General features: G+C 35.3%; 1 protein-coding gene across 1 annotated transcript in view; it reads left to right on the forward strand.

The window, feature by feature from the left end:
• pth2ra (parathyroid hormone 2 receptor a) overlaps nucleotides 1-9405 on the forward strand; it is a 100410-nt gene extending 91005 nt beyond the window's left edge. The window contains exons 12-13 of the mRNA XM_053496755.1: nucleotides 8567-8608; nucleotides 8789-9405. Coding sequence (XP_053352730.1) covers nucleotides 8567-8608; nucleotides 8789-9181 — 435 coding nt within the window. The 3' untranslated portion in view covers nucleotides 9182-9405. The remainder of the gene's footprint in view (nucleotides 1-8566; nucleotides 8609-8788) is intronic.
• Nucleotides 9406-22027: the final 12622 nt, after the last annotated feature.

The following is a 22027-nucleotide window of genomic DNA, read 5'->3' on the forward strand; positions in this document are numbered from 1 at the left end:
ACTAAAAAGTGTGACATGCTTAATGAGTGGGTCCTACCACACATTGATTTAATCCTATTGAGTCCACTATGGACAAAACAATCAGAATAGAAAGAATCAGATATGGGCGGAAACAAGTGCTACAAAAACTAACTTGTGGCAGTGCAAGCACAATAAAAATGCTGAAGTCACGGGGTCTGCCAGGCTCTTGCAGTAAATCTGGCATATTAGGACAGATGGTATATTCAGTCATCATGCATTTAAATTACAAAGCATTATACTGTATAATTTTTAAGGAACAGAATGCTTATTTACAGCTGTTCAGTTCATAGGGTTTGATATTTTATATTTTTTGTATTACTTTTTTTTTATTTGTGTTTTTTTTATCTCTACCTAATTAACTATGACTAAAACTGATAAAAAAAAAATAAAAAAAAAACAAGTTGATTTGCAAAAAAATTATGCTGTGTTTGATGCACAAACAACGGTGTGTTTTTCTGTTTAGTTTTTTGCTCAGCCATGACTTTCTGCTAATCACTTACAAACAGAGGCTCACACAGTCTTCAAACAAGCAAAATATTTAAACTCTTACCCGGCACAGTTGTACATTTGGTTGTATAAAACTAACTTTTTCAAGTTTATTAATATTATTAGTCCTTGCTTTAAATATTAGCAAAAACACTTTTTTTACAGAACTCTGAAATGCTTTGAAAAAATTTATAATTTTTATTTAGGGCATTTAAAAAATGGCATTGAATATGATTTGCATAAAGACAGGTGGCGGGTATTTTCACAATTGCAATTTAAAAAAAATAATGTTCATACTGCTGGGTGCATAAGTCACACGCTAATTGTATGACATACTTCATTACTGCAGTATTCCTTACACCAGTGAGCAAAGTATGAGTAGTTCATAGCATTGTCCAATAGCAAATCAGTACTAATTATTAGTGCTAATTAGATATTCATTAGGGACAAATTAATAAAGCTATAATAAATGTAATAAACCTTTACATGCTATTAATTTATTCCATTTATATAAATAATGTTTATTTTTAAAGCAGTTTTTTAAAGAATGTTTATTGTTAAAATGACTATATAAAATAAATAAATTTGAAGTGTTTTTGTTATATGTCATTATATATTATATTACATATAAATGGACATGTAGATGCAAAAGTCCTGGTTTAACTTGAATGCTTCTTATACATTTTATTCACACACTCCAAGTGTGCTGAAGCTACGGCAGTGGTTCTCAACCCTTGTCTTGGAGTACTGTTTAGTGCTATTTCAGCTGCCAGCATGCCTAATTTAACTAATCAACCAATGGACAGTGTCTTTTTAATTAAAGTGGGGGTGGTAGAACAGGGAAAACACTCTAGAACTAGGGACCACTGAGGTACAATTCTTTTCATAAATAAGTCATGCACTTATGGCACAAATTGAGTGATCATGGTAGTCATCATTATGTTGCATATAAAAGTAAATGTTGCAGTACAAATGGTTTTCTACTATACTCTGCCTGCCCAAACAATCACCTTTTTTGATTACGGCACAAAATGTGGTGGCCAGTTCATGTGTGAAAATGATTTCTCATGCTCCGAAAACCACTATTTTACAATTTGAGTCCTGGAATATGCCTGTGCCATCAGGGACGAAAACCTCCATTACATTCAGGTCATCGGCTGGTCTCATTTTATTTTCACATAATGTTGCTGAGCCTAGACCTGACCTACTAAAGCAACCCCAGATCATACGTAGCACTGCTTTCAGAGTAGACACCAGACAGTAGACACTATGCATGATAGATGTATCATTTCATGTGCTTCCCATTTTACTCTGATGCATCAGTCACACAGGAATAGGGCCGATATGAAGTCATCAGACCACATTTTTTAATTGCTTCAAAGTTCAATCTTTATACTCTCTGGCAAATTGAAGCCTTTTTATTCTAGTTAACCTCACTAACAAGTGGTTTTCATATTGCCACATACTGTAGCTGGTCCGTCCCAATCCTGTGAGTTCTCGTCATATTGTGGGTGTATTAAAATGCTCTTACTTCCATATGTATAAAAATTTTCTTACTTTTACTATTAAACTTTTTCTACCATGCTACTTTTTTTTTTACCAACTTCACTAAGCATTTAAGCAATTTTAAGCATTTAGGCAATTTTTTTCCAACCACATTTCTTCCATAAAGTGGACAGTTCAGCACTATTCTTCCAAGTTTTGATAATGTGTTGAAGGGTTCTTGAACCAGTTCCAGTCATTTTTTAAATGTCTGAATTTATTTAATTTTTTTTTTTTGCTTGATTCAGCCCAATAATTTGACCATTTTAAAATGGTGACCTTTTTGTCCAGGCAGTGTATAATAAAACTAAGTGAACTAAGAAGCAAGTGAAAAAACTAAATCAAATCAAAAGTAACATAAGCCTGTGGAGAACTAAGAACAAAATAGTGTGCAAGCAGTGCTGACCTCACTCGGATGAACAATGCCTACAGAGAGACTGCATGTGTGACTCATATGCAGGGAGAGAATTTATGACTCATATATGCTTTTATCTGATAATTGTCATAATGTTTTGACCAGATAGATACTTTCATTACATAATGCAATGTAATAAGTCAAAATGTTTTGACCAGATAGATACTTTCAAGCAATATTTGGTGTCATGCAGATACCCAGTGGCATGTAAGTAAAATATTTATAACATTAACTAATTTATTTAAGGAGTTAGAAGAGGTCAGAGGAAAATTGTCACTTACCCACCCTTGGACACAGTCTTGATTGTCTTTTGCCTGCAATCTAGAAATTGTTTGGGTTATGTACTGTAAGTAAAAGGCTCCCCACAATTTAATTACCTATGGTCACATTTGCATGCTTATGCACTGTATGGTGTAAGCCTCAAAATTTCTGATCTCAGACTAGGTAAAAAAATATTAATTTTTTCTCACTCACTTGTATACTGCTTAATCCTGTATTCAGGGTCATGGGGGGGCGTGGAGCCTATCCCAGGAGACTTAGAACACAAGGCGGGGTATACCTGGACAGGGTGCCAATTCATCACAGGGCACACACATACACACTTACAACAGTCATTCACATACTACGGGCAATTTTTGGGAACGCCAATTAGCTTAATCTGCATGTGTTTGGATTGTGGGAGGAAACCAGATCACCCGGAACACTGCAAGAACATGCAAATTCCATGCAATCAGAGGCGGGAATCGAACCTGGTTACACTACACCACCGTGCCAATTTAAAATATAGAAGTATATAGACATATAGAAGATTAAACTTATATCCTCAACTCCGAGTTCATATACAGTCTATTTTTATATATGTATAAAAAGTATAAAAATGTATATAATGTACATATTTTTTTATAAGATATATATAAGAGAAGAGAAAATATTCTTTTCTCTACTGTGCAAAAACCTGATGCAAAAGTCAACCCTGCTTTCTTTATATTTTAGTAGGAAGATGAGACAAAAGGTGACCATTGCAATGTGTAAAAAACATACATGAAGCATGTAACACAAAGAGTTTGTATAATTCTTACAAACTTTAAAATTCATAATAACAACTAACTTGTTATTTTTTAGGATACCCTAAACTTTCTTTATTGTACTTTTAAAGTAGTTCACCAGGAATAGTTTTCCAGGCGTGAAGGATATTCCAGAGCAATTATTTAGATGTTGGCTTCTTTCTTTCCATTCTGTTCTCAAGATGATATTGCTCCAATAACGTGGAATTCTGGGCTTTAAAGAAGCCAATCCATGATAATTAATTTAATTAAATTGTTAACATTTTAAAGTGTAACAAATCAAACCAAGTTTAACATACAATCTATCTAATTAAAGGATAGAAATGAATCAGGTGACACAGCAAATGCATGTAAATCATGAAAAGATCCCACAAGAGCTTTTTTGATTGCCACGATGTTGTAGTGTACACAATGTTATATTTATATGTTTTATCCAATACCTTGCAAATTCGATTTCAAAACAACATTTATTTATGTTTCTCATTTAAAATACGTCATCTTACTGCCAATGCTATTTTATTTTTTTTTAGCACTAAGAGTGCAACTCCTCAGAGTCTGCCAGGTTTGGTTTTCTGACCCTAGTTTTTTCAAAACAAAATAGCTCCTTCAAGTGAAACAAATTTGGCCCTTGATATTTACAGAGGACTTATTCCAGGACCACTCACAGGTAGAAAAATTAGTGGAAGCTCAATGCCTTCATTTAAAATGACATAGTATTTGCATACACACTGTTCAGTCATAGCATTACATCCATAAACATTAACATATTAACATTGATTTTTAACTGTACACCAGCAAACTGCAAAGCAAAACAATCCCACAGAAAAGCCAATGCAGCCCATTCTAAAAAGGCACCAGAACACTATTGTACAGTATGAAAAGAGGCCACACAGGTCAAGAACCCCTGCCTCAAATCCGAATCCCCAGTGTTGGCTGTAACTTGGATTACTTTTTTTGATGTAATGAGTAATCTAACGCGCTAGATCTGCCATTTAAGTACTCAGTTATTTAGTTCTTTTTAAAAAAATTTCAGATAATTTATGTAATCCGTGAGCCAGACAGCAGTTATTCCCAATCCATTTGTGTGTGTGTGTGTGTGTGTGTGTGTGTGTGTGTGTGTGTGTGTGTGTGTGTGTGAAAGTTGTCCTACAAGCCCCGTCCCTGTTCCCATCCCCCCCCCCCCCCCTCTGTTATTCCTGCTGTTATACCCCTATCTCACCTATGCGGTTTGCCTACAGTATGTGAGGACCGACGCACGGAAAGATGGAAACGTAATCACAGTGCCAAAACTTGCGGTAAATCATGATGAACCGTAATAAAGCCCACCACGCAAAACTGCGTAGGTGTGATAGGTGTATCAGTAGTTAACAGATTATGGGCCAAACTTCGCTGAGTGGTGATGGTAGAATAATTATAAAGGTCTTGACTAAAACAACATGCATAAGGAATCACAAATGACTTTTTCATTTTCTGCAATTAAGCAGTACTCCCACTAGTTTCTTTTATCAGAAAGTAACACTGTAATGTAACTGATTACTTTTTCAAGACAGTTATTTTTTTATGTAATTAGTCACTTTAAAAAGTAACGTCCCCCAAAACTGCCAATCCCATAGAGCAGTGGTTCCCAAACTGGGGTGCGCGCACCCCTAGGGGTGCACAGTCTGACCACCAGGGGTGCGTGATAGAATGTTTGTAATGGCGGAAAAAATATATTTTATTATTTTTATGTATTTATCTTGGGCAAACTTAACATGTCATATTTTTGAGAGAAAAGAAATTCTCAGAGAAAGAAAAAAATCACATTACAAACATTGTAATTTACAACCTATGCATTACTCATCTCGCGGTTTCACATCTGCGTCACAATTTCACAGTTCACATTAGGCGCTAAGTGATAGTACATTCGTAATTTTTTTCACTTACCAAATTCATCAAAATGGACACCTGGTTAAAAACTGACACTTGAAGGAAGCCAAGTAACCGTAGGTATGAACCATCAGCCTCTTCTATGGAGATGTGCAGCGGCCTTGAATATATGGACTCGGAGGATAACAAACGAGCTGAAGAGGCACAGGCAGGAACAGAGAAATCCAGCAGAGATGTACTGATAAAGAAAATTAAGCCTACGCTAGAAAGTGAGAAAAAGCCAAGTAAGAAACGCAAATATAACGACAGTTAAATTGGTTTCGGGTTTACATGGATTGGAGATGCAGAAAATCCAAATCCGCAATGTGTAGTCTGCGGTGAGGTTTTAGCTAATAGCAGTCTTAAGCCCTCATACTGTAGATGGTTTGGCACTTACAAACAAGACACAGCAAAAGACATGCCTGCAAGTTTTTTTCAAGGAAATTTAGAGGAACTGCAGAAGAAAAAAAAATTATCCACTTCCATTCTAGCTTAGGGGCTTCCAAAAATGCTCTGAGAGCGTCATATTTGGCGAGTTACAGCATAGCTAAAAGAGGTATTCCCCATTTTCTAATATACAGAAAATATGTGTATATAGTTATTGTAGTTAGAAAATGTGGAGTTTAGTCGAAGAGGTGCTTGACCGGTGTCAAATATTAGAAAGGGGTGCACACAGCAAAAAGTTTGGGAACCACTGCCATAGAGCATACCTCAGAGACCCTGTGGAGTCAATGCCCCAGGGAGCCAGAGCTAGTCTGGCAGAACAAAGGGACCCTACATACAGTTTTACTGGTTTTGAAGATTTGCATTGAAATGTTATGGCTGAATTGGGGTACCCTATACTGTACATAACTTCCTCTGTACTTACAATCCTTCTAAAATCTGATACAATGGAAACGCTATGTAAATATTAGTTTTACTGTACCAAAAATACCAAAAATATCTCCCTTGATAACATACTGTAATGTACAGTAGAACCCATGGTGTGATGGGTGAAGGTTTGGGAGACAGACAGACTTTTAGCTGCGTGCGTGCGTGCGCGCGTGCGTGCGCGCGAAGCAGATGCTTTAGTGTATAACAGATGCTTTAGTTACAAACATTATTATAGGCTATGTCTGTTTGCCTGAATTTAGGATGGGTAGCAAATAACTGTTTTGTTCTTAGGATCTTAAAATATGTAAGGAAGTAAGTAAATATGGAAGGGAAACCCAGCAGGTCAACTGAACTAGGCAACTGCAAATTATGTAACCATTAAATCAGGAAGTGAAAATAAATAAATACAAAACTTGGCAGTATAAGCTTGTCACAGATATACAAGGATGTATTTTCATTGAGAAATATAAATTAATGCTATAAATAAATATTGATATTCTGTTGTTCTATAACAAAAATACAGTACTGTGCAAAACTCTTGAGCCACTTCTTATCTAATCTCATTTCATATTTAATTTCCAAAGAGCCAGACGTTCTTGTATTTTTGAATGTAGCTTTAAGGAAAAGTTCTACAGGCTTCTTGAAGGACTTTTATAGCTCTCATTTTTGGGACGTTTTTGTTTTTCATTTTTAGTCCTGTCCCTGTTTCCTAAGCCACACAGTGACTTAGGAATCATTCAAGCATAAAAATCATCTAACTTAAGGCATGAACCAGTGAGAAATAGGTCAGATGATGACGTGACTAGGCCAGTAATTACTATACTGGTGATGCTGCGAGGGTCTCCGCTGGAAAGGTAGCAACAGAGGGAAAAGAGTACTGCACACACTGCATGTAATAAATCGCCTATTGCACATACCAGATTTTGAACATCAGTTTAAACTCAAGAATTCTTGATATGAGACTCTATTTATCCGCACATTTCTCAGTGATACAGACTGTAAGCTGGCTGTAGGCTGGAAAGCACAGCCTCCATGACATGTTATGGTCTGTCTTTGAGATATTGCATAATTCAGGCCACTAGAGGAGGATCTACCTGCATATCAAAGAGCTTATTTTCCAACAACTTACTTTCTAACCAGTCCATTTCAGGGCACGCAAGCTTTATAAATTTTTAAGCTTCCTCCACTGCAATACAGAGTCTGTAAGCAAACTGGAGGGGATCAAGCTGTGGTTCCACCAGCAGGCATAGGTGATTGAGGATAAGGAGTTATTTCTTTGGTGATGTCATGAGAACTCCTGAGGGCTCTGGGGCTGATTATTGTTACGGTCATGGTCACACATTTTAAAAGGGAGGTAGAGAATAGGCATTGGCATAAAATAAGTCCAGTTTTGTTGCCTCTGGTTTTTGTAGTTTGCATATTGCTTAAAATCAGGCAGGGTTACCCAGATATTTGTGTGATTAAAGTCAAACTGCCCCCATGAAGAAAAAAAAAACATACTTGTGTGCAAGGTCAGCAAGGAAGATCGCTGTTTTAGCTCTGATGATGTCACATGCCTGCAGTGTGATAGCATCAGGAGGGAAGTAAACAGTAATGATGGTGAGTCAGGAAAACATTCAAAGCCAGATACTACAATCCTTCTCCCACTCAGCGATCTCACATTGCTAGTCCTTAATTCCTCTTGGATATGGTCCTGGTTGTACACAATAGAATCACCCCCTATCTGCAAAATTGCACTAAAATGCAGCAGTGAAAAGTATTCTCAGCTTGAGCAAAGTGTCAAACACAATGACAATTTAAAATTGGAAAGAAAAAATAAGAAGGATTTTAACTAAAAAAAATAATAATAATAATGTCTGTATCACTGCTTGACTTCCCATAGTCAATTTTGGAGAAGAAAAACAGGCCTAATATTTAATTAACCTTGATATTTCCTCAATCATCTCCCACCTGATTCCTCAAATATGAAAAATAAAATGAAGATTTGTCTACTTATTTCTTCTTTATATGTACAGTTTATTTTGGTCTTTATACTGTTAAGGGTTGCAAAAGACCTATCCCCTTTTTCAGAGGACTCTGAGCATAAGGAGGGGTACACCCAGAACAGGATGGCAGTCCACTGCAGAACACACAAGCAAACACAATTACACACACACACACTGGGTTACAATGGGTAATTTGGAAATGCAAGTTAGCGTAATCTGCATGTCTTTGTGTGAGAAAACCAGAGTACCCAGTGCTTTTTCTCTTTCTCACCTAGGGTTTCTTTGTTTCAATTATCTACTGTTACTGCAATGGAGAGGTGAGTCTTTAAAAGTTAATGCACTTTCAATCCTGGTAGCCAAATCTCCTGTAATACGGTATCTTGATAACATTGAAAACATGTGAAACATATTGATTTGTTTAACCACAAATGATGAGCTAGTAACCATGATTAGATAAATGTTAGCATAACAGTCATCTTTCTTCCTCTCTCTCCCAGGTCCAGACAGAAATTAAAAAGACTTGGACACGCTGGAACCTGGCATTCGACTGGAAGGGTCCAGTAGTGTGTGGCACTTATCGCTATGGCTCAGTCCCAACAGGTCTCAATAACAGCACTAGCAGCCAATCACATCTGGCCACAGGGGCACCTGGAACACGCTCCACTACGCTCTTCTCCAGTCGGGTATACCGCAGCACTGGTGCCCCCTCCGTCAGTGCCCACATGTCATTGCCAGGCTATGTGCTTAGCAATTCAGATGCTGACAGCCTACCACCATCCATTCCTGAGGAGTCAGAGGACAGTGCAAAGCAGGTGGATGACATTCTGCTGAAAGAGTCACTGCCTGCACGTCTCTGTAGTGGCCCTGAGGATGATGAGGAGACATTGTAGATAACAATATCAGGATCTATGACCTAATGTTGAGACATTTTGCCACTCATCTAATGAGAGGACATTACACCATAAACCACCTTACCTTAGTTTATTACTGCTATACATTTAAATTAAGTTGGATGAATAAAAACCTTCATGGGCATGTATCCAAAAATAAATATGAAGCTACAGGCCAGTCATTATGGAATTCGTGAGATTGCTGAGATGCATGGGAAATAAGGGTCAAGCTGCAAATAAGTTAATCTCTTTTTAGATTAAATATAATTAATACTCATCTGTTGGCACTTAGACACCCTTAATATTAAATGGAATTTGAAAAAAAGACCATACTGTATCTAAAATGCAAAGGTACCTTTTTCTCAGTTAACGTCCTTCAAAAATTGAGTTTTGTTTTGCTGTGTTTAAGCTGTCTTTTGTCTACAGTGCTGAAATTTCTGCTTGGGGCTTCTGAAAAACAATACGTCATTAGCCCCTTTCACTACCCATAGGATGCCATCCAACACCTCGATCACAGAAAATCTATTTTGTTAAACTGCTTCTCTTTTTGAGTCAGGAAAGCCATCAATCCATGTGAGCCATCCTGTGTCATCCTTGCCCTTTGGGGACTTGAATGGAAAGTCATTCTGATTGACTATTTTTGATTGATTATTTTTCACAATCGATAAGGACATGCCACTTTAGTACCCGTATGCCATCCCCTTTTTACTGCATGAATTTAAGTCTAGGTTTTACCAAGCTACCAAGCTTTTAGCACCACTAGTACACCAATCACCGGCCTGACTGTCTTTAAATTTAATTGAAGTTATGTAGATGAACTAAACCACTAGGTACAAATATTTTGCTGTGACAGACTGCAAGGTGCCCAAAGATCAAATTGGTTGTTTTTGTAACAACCTCGGCAGCAACCTCATTTCTTGTCTTGTCTGTTTCAAACACTCAGCATTCAGCACCACAGTATATTAATTTCCATCTCTACTAGTGACACATTTCCATACCCACCACAATCTCCCTACCTCTCCTACTATTTAACAACTTCGACCCATGAGCCTATATTGGGGATCTTGCTTTCTAGTGAAATGCAGAAGGTGCTAAGAACTTCAGCCCAAATTCCCACATTCTCCACAAATTTTTCCCAAATTGACACTTTCACATCACATACTAGTTGAGAACTGTACTCTCAAGGAAATTTGTATGACAAGGCTGGATTTTTTTTTTTCAAAATTGTAAATTTGTCATATATGTGAATATATCTGAATTTGGAAAAAAAATGCAGCTGAAAGACAGAAATTATTTTAACAATTAGTGCCTATACAGTGCAAAAAATGACGCCTTACCAAGTGAAAATATCTTAGTAAATATCTTTTGTTTTGTCCATTGGATATAATATTTATTATAATAAATAAACAATAAACAATATATAAGATACATAAAACTATTCCTAGACTTATTTGACTATTTTTGGGGATACCTTTCTAATTCTACTGGCTAATAATTTGACTTATTTCTAGAAATCAATGCTTATAATGCTTAAAAGCAAAGAGAACAAGAAATGATTGTCTAACAGAATAAATGATAGTAAAATACATCAAGATATATGCTAAAATTGTTTAATAGTTTATATAAATAGCTAATATAATTGTATATCATGTAATTGTTAATACATTTGACTAGATTTAAGATGTTTTCACTTCCTGAGATGTAATTTTTTGTAGTTTAGCAAACAAAAACGTTAGAAGCTTCACTGTGAGTATGACAAACACTTTGCTGAAGATTGCATTGATCCTTTATAACAACACATTACCACAAAAATATGTTACTTTTTTTAAGTCAAGGTGGTTCGTATAATGACATATTTCTTTTTATAAATGGTTTAAAATTGACACTTTCCTGGTATATAAGTTAGATATAAGTTTTAAAAGTTATGCCAACTAAAATACTTGTGTGTCATGTTTACATTCTGGACATGAAATGCATCAAAACAGAACTCAAAAGTTCTTAAAAAGTAGACTTAATGGAAAAATCTTTGACACTTAATCCAAGTGTTCCATCCACTTAAATTGACAAAAGCATGTCAGTTGGCCTAAGTGTTTGTACAAGTTTGTGTAGGTTTATGTCAGTTGTTAAGATGGGTTTATACAGTATACAGTAGGTGTTATGTAGTAATATAAACACAAATTTTAAGTATTATTGACAATTTTCCAAGCAAAAATGCAAACACACACACACACACAATATGTTAGTGACCCCTCTTTTAATTCTATGTGGTTTTATGTTATCTATGAACTTAGGCAATCTTGTAAAGAACAATGCACTTGACAATTATATAAATTGTTCTTGCAAAAATGATACCAGAGCAGCTGACCTTTGTGTCTTAAAATAACAACTGACTATATACTACCAGTCAAAGGTTTGTATACATTATCTACTTTAGTGTTTTTTTATATTAATTTATTAATAAAAAATAATTTATTTTTATTGTACTTTAATACTGAAGATGTGAATAAATTGTGAATATATTGGTTGAAGGATGCTGAGGTTGGAACTGCCAGGCAGGAGGTCCAGAGGAAGACCAAAGAGGAGGTTTATGGATGCAGTGAGAGAGGACATGATGTTAGTTGGTAGGATTAGATGGAGGCAGATGATTTGCTGTGGCGACCCCTGAAAGGGGACAGCCGAAAGACAATGGAGAAGACATATTAATACTGAAGACATCCAAACTATGAAAAAACAAAGAACACATATGGCATTCTTTCATCTGTTTCACAAAATTCACTTCACAGGTCAGAAGGTCAGTACATGAATGTATTCCCAATTTTAGTCACCAAAATCATTAAAAGTTATGGTTAAACTGACTCTTATGAGACTGTGCCAGGAATGAATGGCCAAGAGCTACCTCTGCTGCAGAGGATATTTTTATCAAAATGACCAGACTTAAAAACCTCAGATTTAAGCACCTCAGATTGAAACCCACATAATTGCTTCTCAGAGTCCAAGCGGCAGACATATTTCAACATCCACTATTCAGACTGTGGGAGTCATGCTTTCTTGTTTGAATTTCAGCAAAGAAACTATTACTTAAGATAGACTACAAGCAGGTGAGACTCGTTTCGTCCAAGAAAAACAAAAAATGAACATTAGATTAGTGGAAATTTGTCTTTTGGTCCAATTATACCAAATGTGAGATTTTTGTTCATGTCTTTTTTTTTTAGACTTCAAGATTGTTGGAAAATAATTCCAGGTGACCGCCTCATTAGGCTGACTGAAAGAATGAGAAGCATGTGCAAAGCTTTCATCAAAGCAAAAGGAGTCTACTTTGAAGAATTGAAAATATAAAAAACATTCTGGGTTATTTAACATGTTTTGTTGACTACAAAATTCCAGATGTCTTCAGTATTAATATACAATGTTGACAACAATAAAAAAAAGAAAAAGAAAAAAAACATTGAATAAGAGGGTGTGTTCAAAGATTTGACTGGAAGCATAAATTTATATATTTTTTATGTTTTATGTGCATAAAAATAGATGTGCATAAAAAGAGCTAAGGACAACTGTGGAAAGTGGGCTAATCAGCTGACTAACTATTCATTTATTTATTAAGCATTTTATCCTGGTCAGTAACAATGGACTAGTGCCTATACCAAGAACACTGGACAGTACTTTAGCACATTGCAGGCCAACATGCACAAACATACTGTACTGTACTCACACTCATTCACACCTCAAGTAATTTAGAATAGCCAGTCCATCTTCCATTATAAACTGGTGGGAGAATCCAGAAGAAACCCATACTGACACTATGAGAACATTTCAAGAATTTTTGAGTTAATGATAAAACTAGGGAAATGTTAAGGTGGCAATGACACCCACTACTAACTGACTAATTGGCAGTAAATATTTTAAATAAAGAAAGAAAATCATGTTCTTAATGATGTTTCATGCATATTTTTGTAAAAAGCAGTGGTCTTGGGCAATCAGCATATACAAATCGTTGATGTGACCAGATACATTGCTATGGATCCCTTCAATGTTGAATCCCTTCAGTAGTACTCTGCTGTGGAAACTGTTCTCCCAGAGATCCCACAAAATTCAGAGCCATCTTAGGTTTGCCAAAACCAAAATGTACAGTAAGTGACTTAAGAACAGAAATTTGTTTCATATTTATTGTACACAACCAGAATCAATAACAGATACATGAGTATTGGTTTGAGGAAGCTCATCTAACACGTTTTCAGTTCTTGCCAATTAACTACTCAGAGTTTTTTATTAGTCATATACCACAATCACTATACTGTATGTGCATAAAAATTAGACAAGGGCTAAAGACAGCTGTAGGCCATTGGCTATTCAGCTGACTAACTATTTATTAATTGCTTTATTTGTTCTTTTAGTTCTTTTTAGTAACCATTTTAACAATGGAATATATTACTACAACACTAAATGTAAGGCTTAAATACGCCCTGGATAGCCCTTTAGTTCATTGCAGGGCACGATGCACAGACATACTCACTCTCATTCACACCTCAAGTAATTTAGAGTAGCCTGTCCACCTTTTATTATGAACTGGTGAGAGAATCCATAGAAAACCCATGCTGACAATAGGAGAACAAAGCAAGAAATTTCTGTTATCTGAGTTCAGGATGAAACCATGGAACTGTTAGGTGGTGTAATTCTACCCACTACTGACTGACTAATTAGCAGTAAATGTCGAGTTATCTGGAAATTTGCACATCAGCCTCTGTTTCAAACTCAAAAAAAGCCATTAGCCAACTACAGGGGACATGAGGATCAACATGAGGAATCACTTTTTAATTTGTGTGTCTTACAGCTTTGCAGGTTACACAAAAATTGTTTAAAGTAGATTCAACTAAGTGGTCAGGAAATATTTTAATAATATTAATATTAAAAATAATTGGTGTAATGTTTATTTTTTGTAAAGCCAGAGATCTTTGGCACTCAGCATATATGATTGTTTCGATCTTTTGTGTAAAGCATGTTTTAAATGCTGATCATATCACAGGCTTTGATTTAAAATTTTATTAGTCATGGTGTGATTTCGCAAATAAAAATTATTATTATTATTTTTTTTTTTGCTTTTCTTTTTACCCATTTTTGTAAGCATGTTTCCTGCAAACCCAGAGTTCTCTCTGTTTCTTTGTGTGTGGTATTGATAAAATGTTGCAAGATGTTTGTTTTTTTTTACTTAATGAAAAAATGTAATTAAAAAAAAAAAAGCATACTTAATATGTTTGATTTCAGAAATAATGTCTTTGGCTGATGCTTTTCTAGATGACAAAATGTGCAATAACTTAATTTAGGGATGTTTAAGCCACTCTCAAAAATTAAAATGGATTAAACACAATATTGTTTCTGAGACACAGTGCATGTAATTTAATCATGCCCTATACTCCAAAAAACATCCTGCTTTGTGTATATACCTTATCAGTCAATGTTGAGTCTGTCGTATCTGATGTGTTTTGTTTATAAGGCGTGATTACTTTGAGCAGTTTGATGGTTCTGAGACTTGAAATGAAAAACTAGAAATGAAAAGCTAATCTCAAACAAGTGATTATGGTCATAACGTGCACTGATGGGCAACATGCCACTTGCCTTCATTTTCAAATAAAAAATACACAGTGGGTTTTGAGGCAGAATAACAGGACAGTGAAAAGTGAAGAAATAAAAATATTATAAAATTACCCACATACAATGACATCCATGCCTGATTAAAGCAGAATCTACTAATAATCAAATCAAGACAACTACTCAGCTCTACCACCCACGAGGACTGCACAAACTTCTATTAAAATTAGGACACAATTAAGTCTGTCTCACCCATGCATGTAACTATTAAAACTTCTTGAAACAATATTCTTAAAATTATTGGCATCCTTTATGGAAATGAAAAAAGTTTACAAAAAGTTAAAGTCGTAAGTTTGCATACACCTTAGCCAAATACACTGAACGAGTAAATAAAGTAACAGCAAACTCAGTTCAGTTAAAATCACTACTTTACTTTAAGAATGTGAAAAAAATAATAGTGGACAGGGAGAGATTTCAGCTTTTATTTGTTTTATCACATTTCTAGTGGGTCATATAATATATACACACTTAGTATTGGGTAATATTGCTTATAATTTTTTTAATATGCCTAATTGCTTGCACATACTGTACTTGTTCAGTTTCCCACAAATTTTCTACTTGATTAAGGTCAGACCACTCCAATACCTCAACTTTTTTTTGACATAAAGCTGTTTTGCAACAATTTTGCATAGTCTGCTTGTAGTCATTGTCCATTTGCAAGGACCATTTGCAACCAAATCTTAACTTGCTTATACGTAACTTCAATATATCCACATAATCTTCCTTCCTCATGATGGAATATATATTGTGAAGTTCACCTGTCCCTTTTGGAGCAAAGCACCCCACAACATGATGCCCTATGCGATGCAGAAACCTCTGTGCTTCATGGTTGGGATGGTGCTCTTTGGCTTGCAAGACTAAAGATAAACTTTTTTCTTTTTCAAGATAAAAATGGTCTCATGGCTAAACAGTTCAAATTTCCTTTCAACAGAACAGAGGATTTTGTCCAAAAGTAAGATGTTGTTCCCATGTTCACCTGCAAACCATATTCTGACTTTAAATGGAGAGTTTTCTAAGGTTTTGGCTGATTTCGTTTGACTTTGACATGGTGTCAGAAAAGAAGCATTGAGTTTGAAAGCTTAAAAATATATTCATCAGTACACCCTATTTTGATGCTAGACTATAATTTTGAAATTATACTGCATGTAAAGTAAACAGTGCTTTGCTTTGTATAACATTTCAGTTAATTCTCAGAAAAATCTATAATAACTGATGGTTAAAACAACAAATTATAGAGTGGAAACCATGAATCTGTCCACTGCTAGTAGTAGATAGATTCAAGTGGCAGAGAGAATGATATCACAATAGGCAAACCTTTCACAATTAATTTCGGTTTGCAAAACGAGTTGAAAAAACAAGTTTTTTTTTTGTTTTGTTTTGTTTAGTTTTCACTGGTATTTTAAATCCTTTTTGAGTTTCAGTAATAAACCTCCGAACGAGAAGGTATCACACAATCACACTTTAGACTCTGTCTAGAGCCCTACACCAGGGCACTTACTGTACGTTCATCATTACATCCCATTATGCGACGATCAAACCCATGCCACGTGACAACCTGTTTCTAATTTGAAAAATATTTAAGCACATGATGTTTGTGCACTTATTGTTAGGTGAAATTAAAACTTAAACTTTTAAAATTTTTATAACTATATATATATATATATATATATATATATATATATGGAGTGAGTCGAATAAATTCCTTTCAGAAATATTTGCACCCCACATTTAATCAACCCTCCTCTTAAGAACATTAAAACATAAAATCTTTTCCTTTCAAATAGCAGAAACTAACCGTATATATATTTAAGCATGGGTTTCTTGATATAAGTGAACCATGCTGTTCTTCAACTGCACACAAAACCAAGAAATGTTATTTCTTAAATGACAAAAAAAACTTTGTTTTAATTTATGGGTGTCACTGAAAAGGTATATTTTGTTCTTTGTGCTCGAAAGGTAAAATTTGACAGAATTCTGATGCAACATAGTTTAAAATTTTGCAAGCAATGTGCAAATTCTTATATTTAAAAGTTTGTCCTTTGTCCTAAACAGTGGGGTTTACAGTAACAGTAACTTCTACAACCTTAACTAAGATTTATCAGGTTGTACTTGCAAGTATCAATGTACCAACAATAGTAAGACTGTTTCAAGTTTGCCCCAGTTGACATTATTTTGCAACCTGACAGAAATTGAGCGATGGATCTTGTAGTGTAAAGCTGATAGAGACTTGCAGCTGTTTTTGCTTTCAAAGAAGGGTCAGCTACCTTCCTTACTCACCTAAGTGTGGGATGTGTCCAGTTTTCTGCTTGTTTGTTCATTTTTTTGTTTGTTCAACTACGATCCAGATTAGAATTTCCAGATTTACACAAATTGAAACAAACCAACCATATGAAACATTAAAAATAGTTTAAGTTTATACGTTCAGTTGAATTCTTATTTTGGCATTCATTTCCCTCTTTGGGACATCAACAGTAAAAAAGATTGCAGGCTCAAATGTGATTTAATGCTGATCCTGTTTTATGTGTGAAAGACACACAGTCGAACAGAGCCAGTGGAGGTTACAAGGGTTTTTTTTTTTCACAAAGCTCCGTAGTTATGAAATAGACTTTCAATTATTGTTTAGGACTCAGACACAGTTTCAGTGTTTATGTCTAGGCTGAAAGCCTAGCCTTTTGTGAAAATATTTGTTCTTAAGTAAAGGTGCAATTTATGGAAACTCATAGCCATAGAGTGTTATGGTGAAATGTTATGTTTTGGATTCTATCCTTTACTCTCAAACTTACACAGCAAGTTAAATAACCTTACTTCATAGTACTCCTGCAAAAGCCCCTGCTTTCACTTTACACAAAATATACATTGACATTATCCATTAAGACACGGTGAGTGGACATATTAACCAAAACACCTTTGTTTTAAAACTGACCTTTCAACCTTACAGTATATAACAGGGACTGGTTTATGGTCAAACTATCTGGTATCACTCAAAAGAGGATGAGTTCATTTTGCTTCTTCCTATTGTCATCTCGAAGTTGCTCCTTGCCACTGTTGCCCCTGGCCTATGAATAAACAAGCCCCACCCCCTTGTGTCAAAGCGACTGTCAGTGGATAAGTCTTAGAGGATGAAACATAATGATCCTTTGGGATACAAAAAAAGAAACACCATGAGAGTGAACTTGCAGGAACAGCAGTCTTGTAAACCAATATTTTCCAGTTAAATGTCAGCAGTAAAGCCTGTTAAATTGCAGTGCGCATCTATTTCTCATCTTTAGTTGCTAACCCAGCTGGGTAGTTGCCTCTTAGTCTGTCTGTGTCTTGATATATAGCTTCTCTGCCTTACCCAGACATTGTGTTTGACAAAAGTTAGGGTAAAGTACACCTATTTATTATGTTTAAGACTGTCAATGTGCAACAGTGTTTGGAATGCAGTTCCAACCTCATTGTTTATTTTGTAAAGATGCATTTAGATTTGCATGCACCTTGGTTACAAATAAACCAAATCAGAGCGGATAATATGAATTTAATGGCAGTCCTCATAGCTCTGCATAATTATAAAACAAGACAACAATGTAAAGTATTCTAATATGATAAGAAGGTTCCTAAACCCATAAAGCATCCCCCTCATTGCGTTTCCTGATTGCTGATGTGATAACACTTCCTATAGCCTGTATCCAAACGAATATACACCCAAAGACAACATGTCTGCTGGAACCCTGTTGTTTCCTATTGTTTGTCTTTACACGTTGTGTAAAGCCTTCCCAAAAGAGTTGAACCTGTTATAGCTGTACGGTGTGGGCCAGCATCATATTAAGCCCTATGGATTTAGCATTGGATGGTATTGAAGTGCATATGCATGTGACGGCAGATGAGCAAATACGTTTGACAATATTGTGTATTTATACAGGTGCACCTTAATAAATAAGAATATCATAGAAAAAATAATTTATTTTAGTAATTTCATTAAAAAAGTGAAACCCATATATTATATAGATTCTTTAAACATAGACTGATGTATTTAGTGTTTATTCATTTTATTTTCAAAGATTATGGCTTACAGCTAATGAAAACCCAAAATTCAGAATCTCATAAAATTAGGATATTGTGAAAAAGTTTAATATTGGAGACTCATAGCGTCACGCCCTAATCAGCTAATAAACTCAAAACACCTGCAAAGGTTTCCTGAGCCTTTAAATGGTCACAAGCAATGGGGATAACCGCAACCGAAGCTGATTTCATTTTTCAGCAAACCCACCCAACCTAAAACCTATAGAGAATCTATGGGGTATTGTAAAGAGGAAGATGCCAATGCAGAAGAACTAAAGACCACTATCAGAAAAACACCCCGGCTTTCATAACACCTCAGCAGTGCCACAGACTAATTGGCATGCCGCATTGCTGCAGTAATTCAATTCATTGATTTTTTATGTTTTTATTTTTTTTTCTATTGTTTATTTATGTTTTTAAACCTGTTATTTTTTCTGCAGCACTCACTAATTCTACTAACATTACAATAATCGAAAATATGCAATATTCTATAATTTTTTGCTATATCAACATGTCAACAGATAGTGATTTAACATTTTGTATTTATCAATTAAACTTATTAATTGATAGAATTTTTATCTAGTCCAATGTGTCCAATGTCATTTTACAAACTATAATTTTTTTGTCGATTCTCAGCTAGTCAAATGGGGCATTTTACAAAAGAGAACCAGATATTCAGGTTCACTGTCAAGATAAAGGTCATTTGAGAACAAGAAAGACTGTCTCATCAATCACACCTCTTCCAGGAATCCCTCACCAGTCCAGGGAAAACTGTGCTGTATCTTCGTTCCCCAGAGACAGACGGAGATCATCAACATGACTCTCATGTTTCCTGAGAGATTTAAGTCTAGTGTGTGGAATAAAAATCCGTGTCAGACTCCCGGACGTTCATATTACTTATTCTTCTTAAGTCTCTGAGTAACAATGTTTTGGAAAATGACAAAAAAGAAGCATTTGTGGATGAAGATGAAGACACAAAATGTCCGTGCCCTGTCTCGACCTATTACCAGTGGTCACATCACCTGCGAAGAAATTACAAGTATTTGACAAAAAGCTCAAAGGGTCTCCTTTATAGGTGACTTAGATTTATTTTTTACTGCATAATGGTAAGTGAAGTAGACCTTGAGCTTGCCATAATGGTATCTTTATCTGTCATTCAAGTGTATCTCCAGTGGAGAATAATATAGCATACTTCAAACCAAGATTTCTATATAAAATTCAAACTGAAGCTGTCGAATTCCAGTAATAATTTAAGCAATTTCATTTTCAAGTGTTATGTAAATGTAGTTAAATTATAATTGCATGTGAACAGTCCTTGGGAAAGTTGATGGATTTAGAAGTGACTTTGATCCACACAAATTATTGCCATTTTACCAAGCTTATGGCTCACACATTAAGGTGACAAAATAGAAATATGTAAATCCCTTGAACGAGGCATGGCAAATGGAAGGTTTTATTTTGTGCCAGGGATATGCAGTGAAAGATCATATGTGTGATCACAACATGTGTAGAACTCAAGGAACTGAAACTAAACAAGCCACTTATCAGTAAGGTTAATCAGAAGGAGTCCAGTTTTGCCCTTATTTCAGATTACCCAATCCCACATCAGGGTAAGAAGAAAGGCAGATGAAGGGATGCTCCCATTATGCCAAGTGCCTATTGTACGAGTCTGTGGGCGCAGTGTGATGAACTAGGGTTTCATCTGAGGTTGGTTGAGGTTTGTCAACATACTGTATGTGCCCAAAAAATGTGGTCAGCTGACAACCTGGCTATATTGAATGACATGCTTTTTTTGTCAGTGGATTTTTTACTTCCCTGATGGCAAGGGCATATTCCAAGATAACAATGCTAAATCTCAAATCAGGTTTAAGCTATGAAGTTGGTATTCGGGGGACAAATGAGACATCATCAGTCCAAACCTTAACATCATTGAGAATCTTTGCAATGTGCGGGAGAAGACTTTACACAGTGGTCTGACTTTTCCAACATCAATAAATGAGAAAAATGAATGCAACTCTGGATGGAAATAAAAGTGTTGACATTGCATGAGCTTATCGGATGTGATGCCAATATTACTTTTTAGTTTATGCAATTATCCAATCAGCCTATCACATGGGAGCAGTGCAGTGAATAAAATCATATGGCTACTAGCACCTAATGTGCATTAGTCCGAGCTGAGACAAAATGTGATTTAAAAGACTTAGTGGTATGGCCAGTGGTGCCTGGCAGTCTGGTTTGAATATTTCTGAAACTCCTGATGTCATGGAAATTTTTTACCAAAAATAATCTCTAACTACTACATTAAAGCAGGTTCCACTCTTACTGACCATGAACATGGATCTAAGGTCACAGAAATCTGCTTTTGTGACCTAGGCATCATGCATACTGTAGGCATCATGTTTTCACAGCTTGGTACCTGAAATACACTAAATAAATAATAGAGAGGAGAAAAGTTGGTTGCTGTTAAACAGGCTAATTTATTGCATGGAACCTTTTAATTGGATCAGGTTCAATAACTACAAAACCGATCAGTGCATACCACCACCAAATGTGACATTTATAAGAATGCACACAATAATGAGCCTCTGATAAAAATTAAATAATATGATAGTATGTTTATGAAGAAAACAATTTATATAGCTTGGCCATTATCTAAGGTATAATGATTAATGAATTTAATTTCATTCACTTGTTTGTTGATTTGTTTGTGTTTTTTTTTAATGAAATGTGTGATTTATGGTGCAACACAAAAGTTCTGATAAGAATGTCTGAATTTGTAATTACCAGCTACACTCCAGTCAGACTCCTCTTTCATCTGCTCCAGCTCTAACTCCCTCTTCTCCCTAGCAAAACAAACAAAGCTAATTTGCACTAAGTTAAGTATATGTTTTAATACTCTATATTAGAATATACAGTAAAATATTACTTCAGAAATCATAATGTAACTTTTTTTGACATGCGTAACAGAAGAATATGTTTTTTTTTCTATCTTTGAAGATGGGTCAAGCTCTTTTAAATAAATCCCAGCTTCTCTGTTTTGATTGGTTTTAATAATTCAGTTTCTATGTCTGGTTAGATCCTTCACTATGTATAAAATGTAGGCCAATCACTGCTACTCATAGATTAAGTGTATGAAGTTGTGTGTCGTTACCCCATATGAAA

This window comes from Clarias gariepinus, chromosome 5, assembly GCF_024256425.1.
Source record: "Clarias gariepinus isolate MV-2021 ecotype Netherlands chromosome 5, CGAR_prim_01v2, whole genome shotgun sequence".
NCBI classification, from domain to species: Eukaryota; Metazoa; Chordata; class Actinopteri; order Siluriformes; family Clariidae; genus Clarias; species Clarias gariepinus.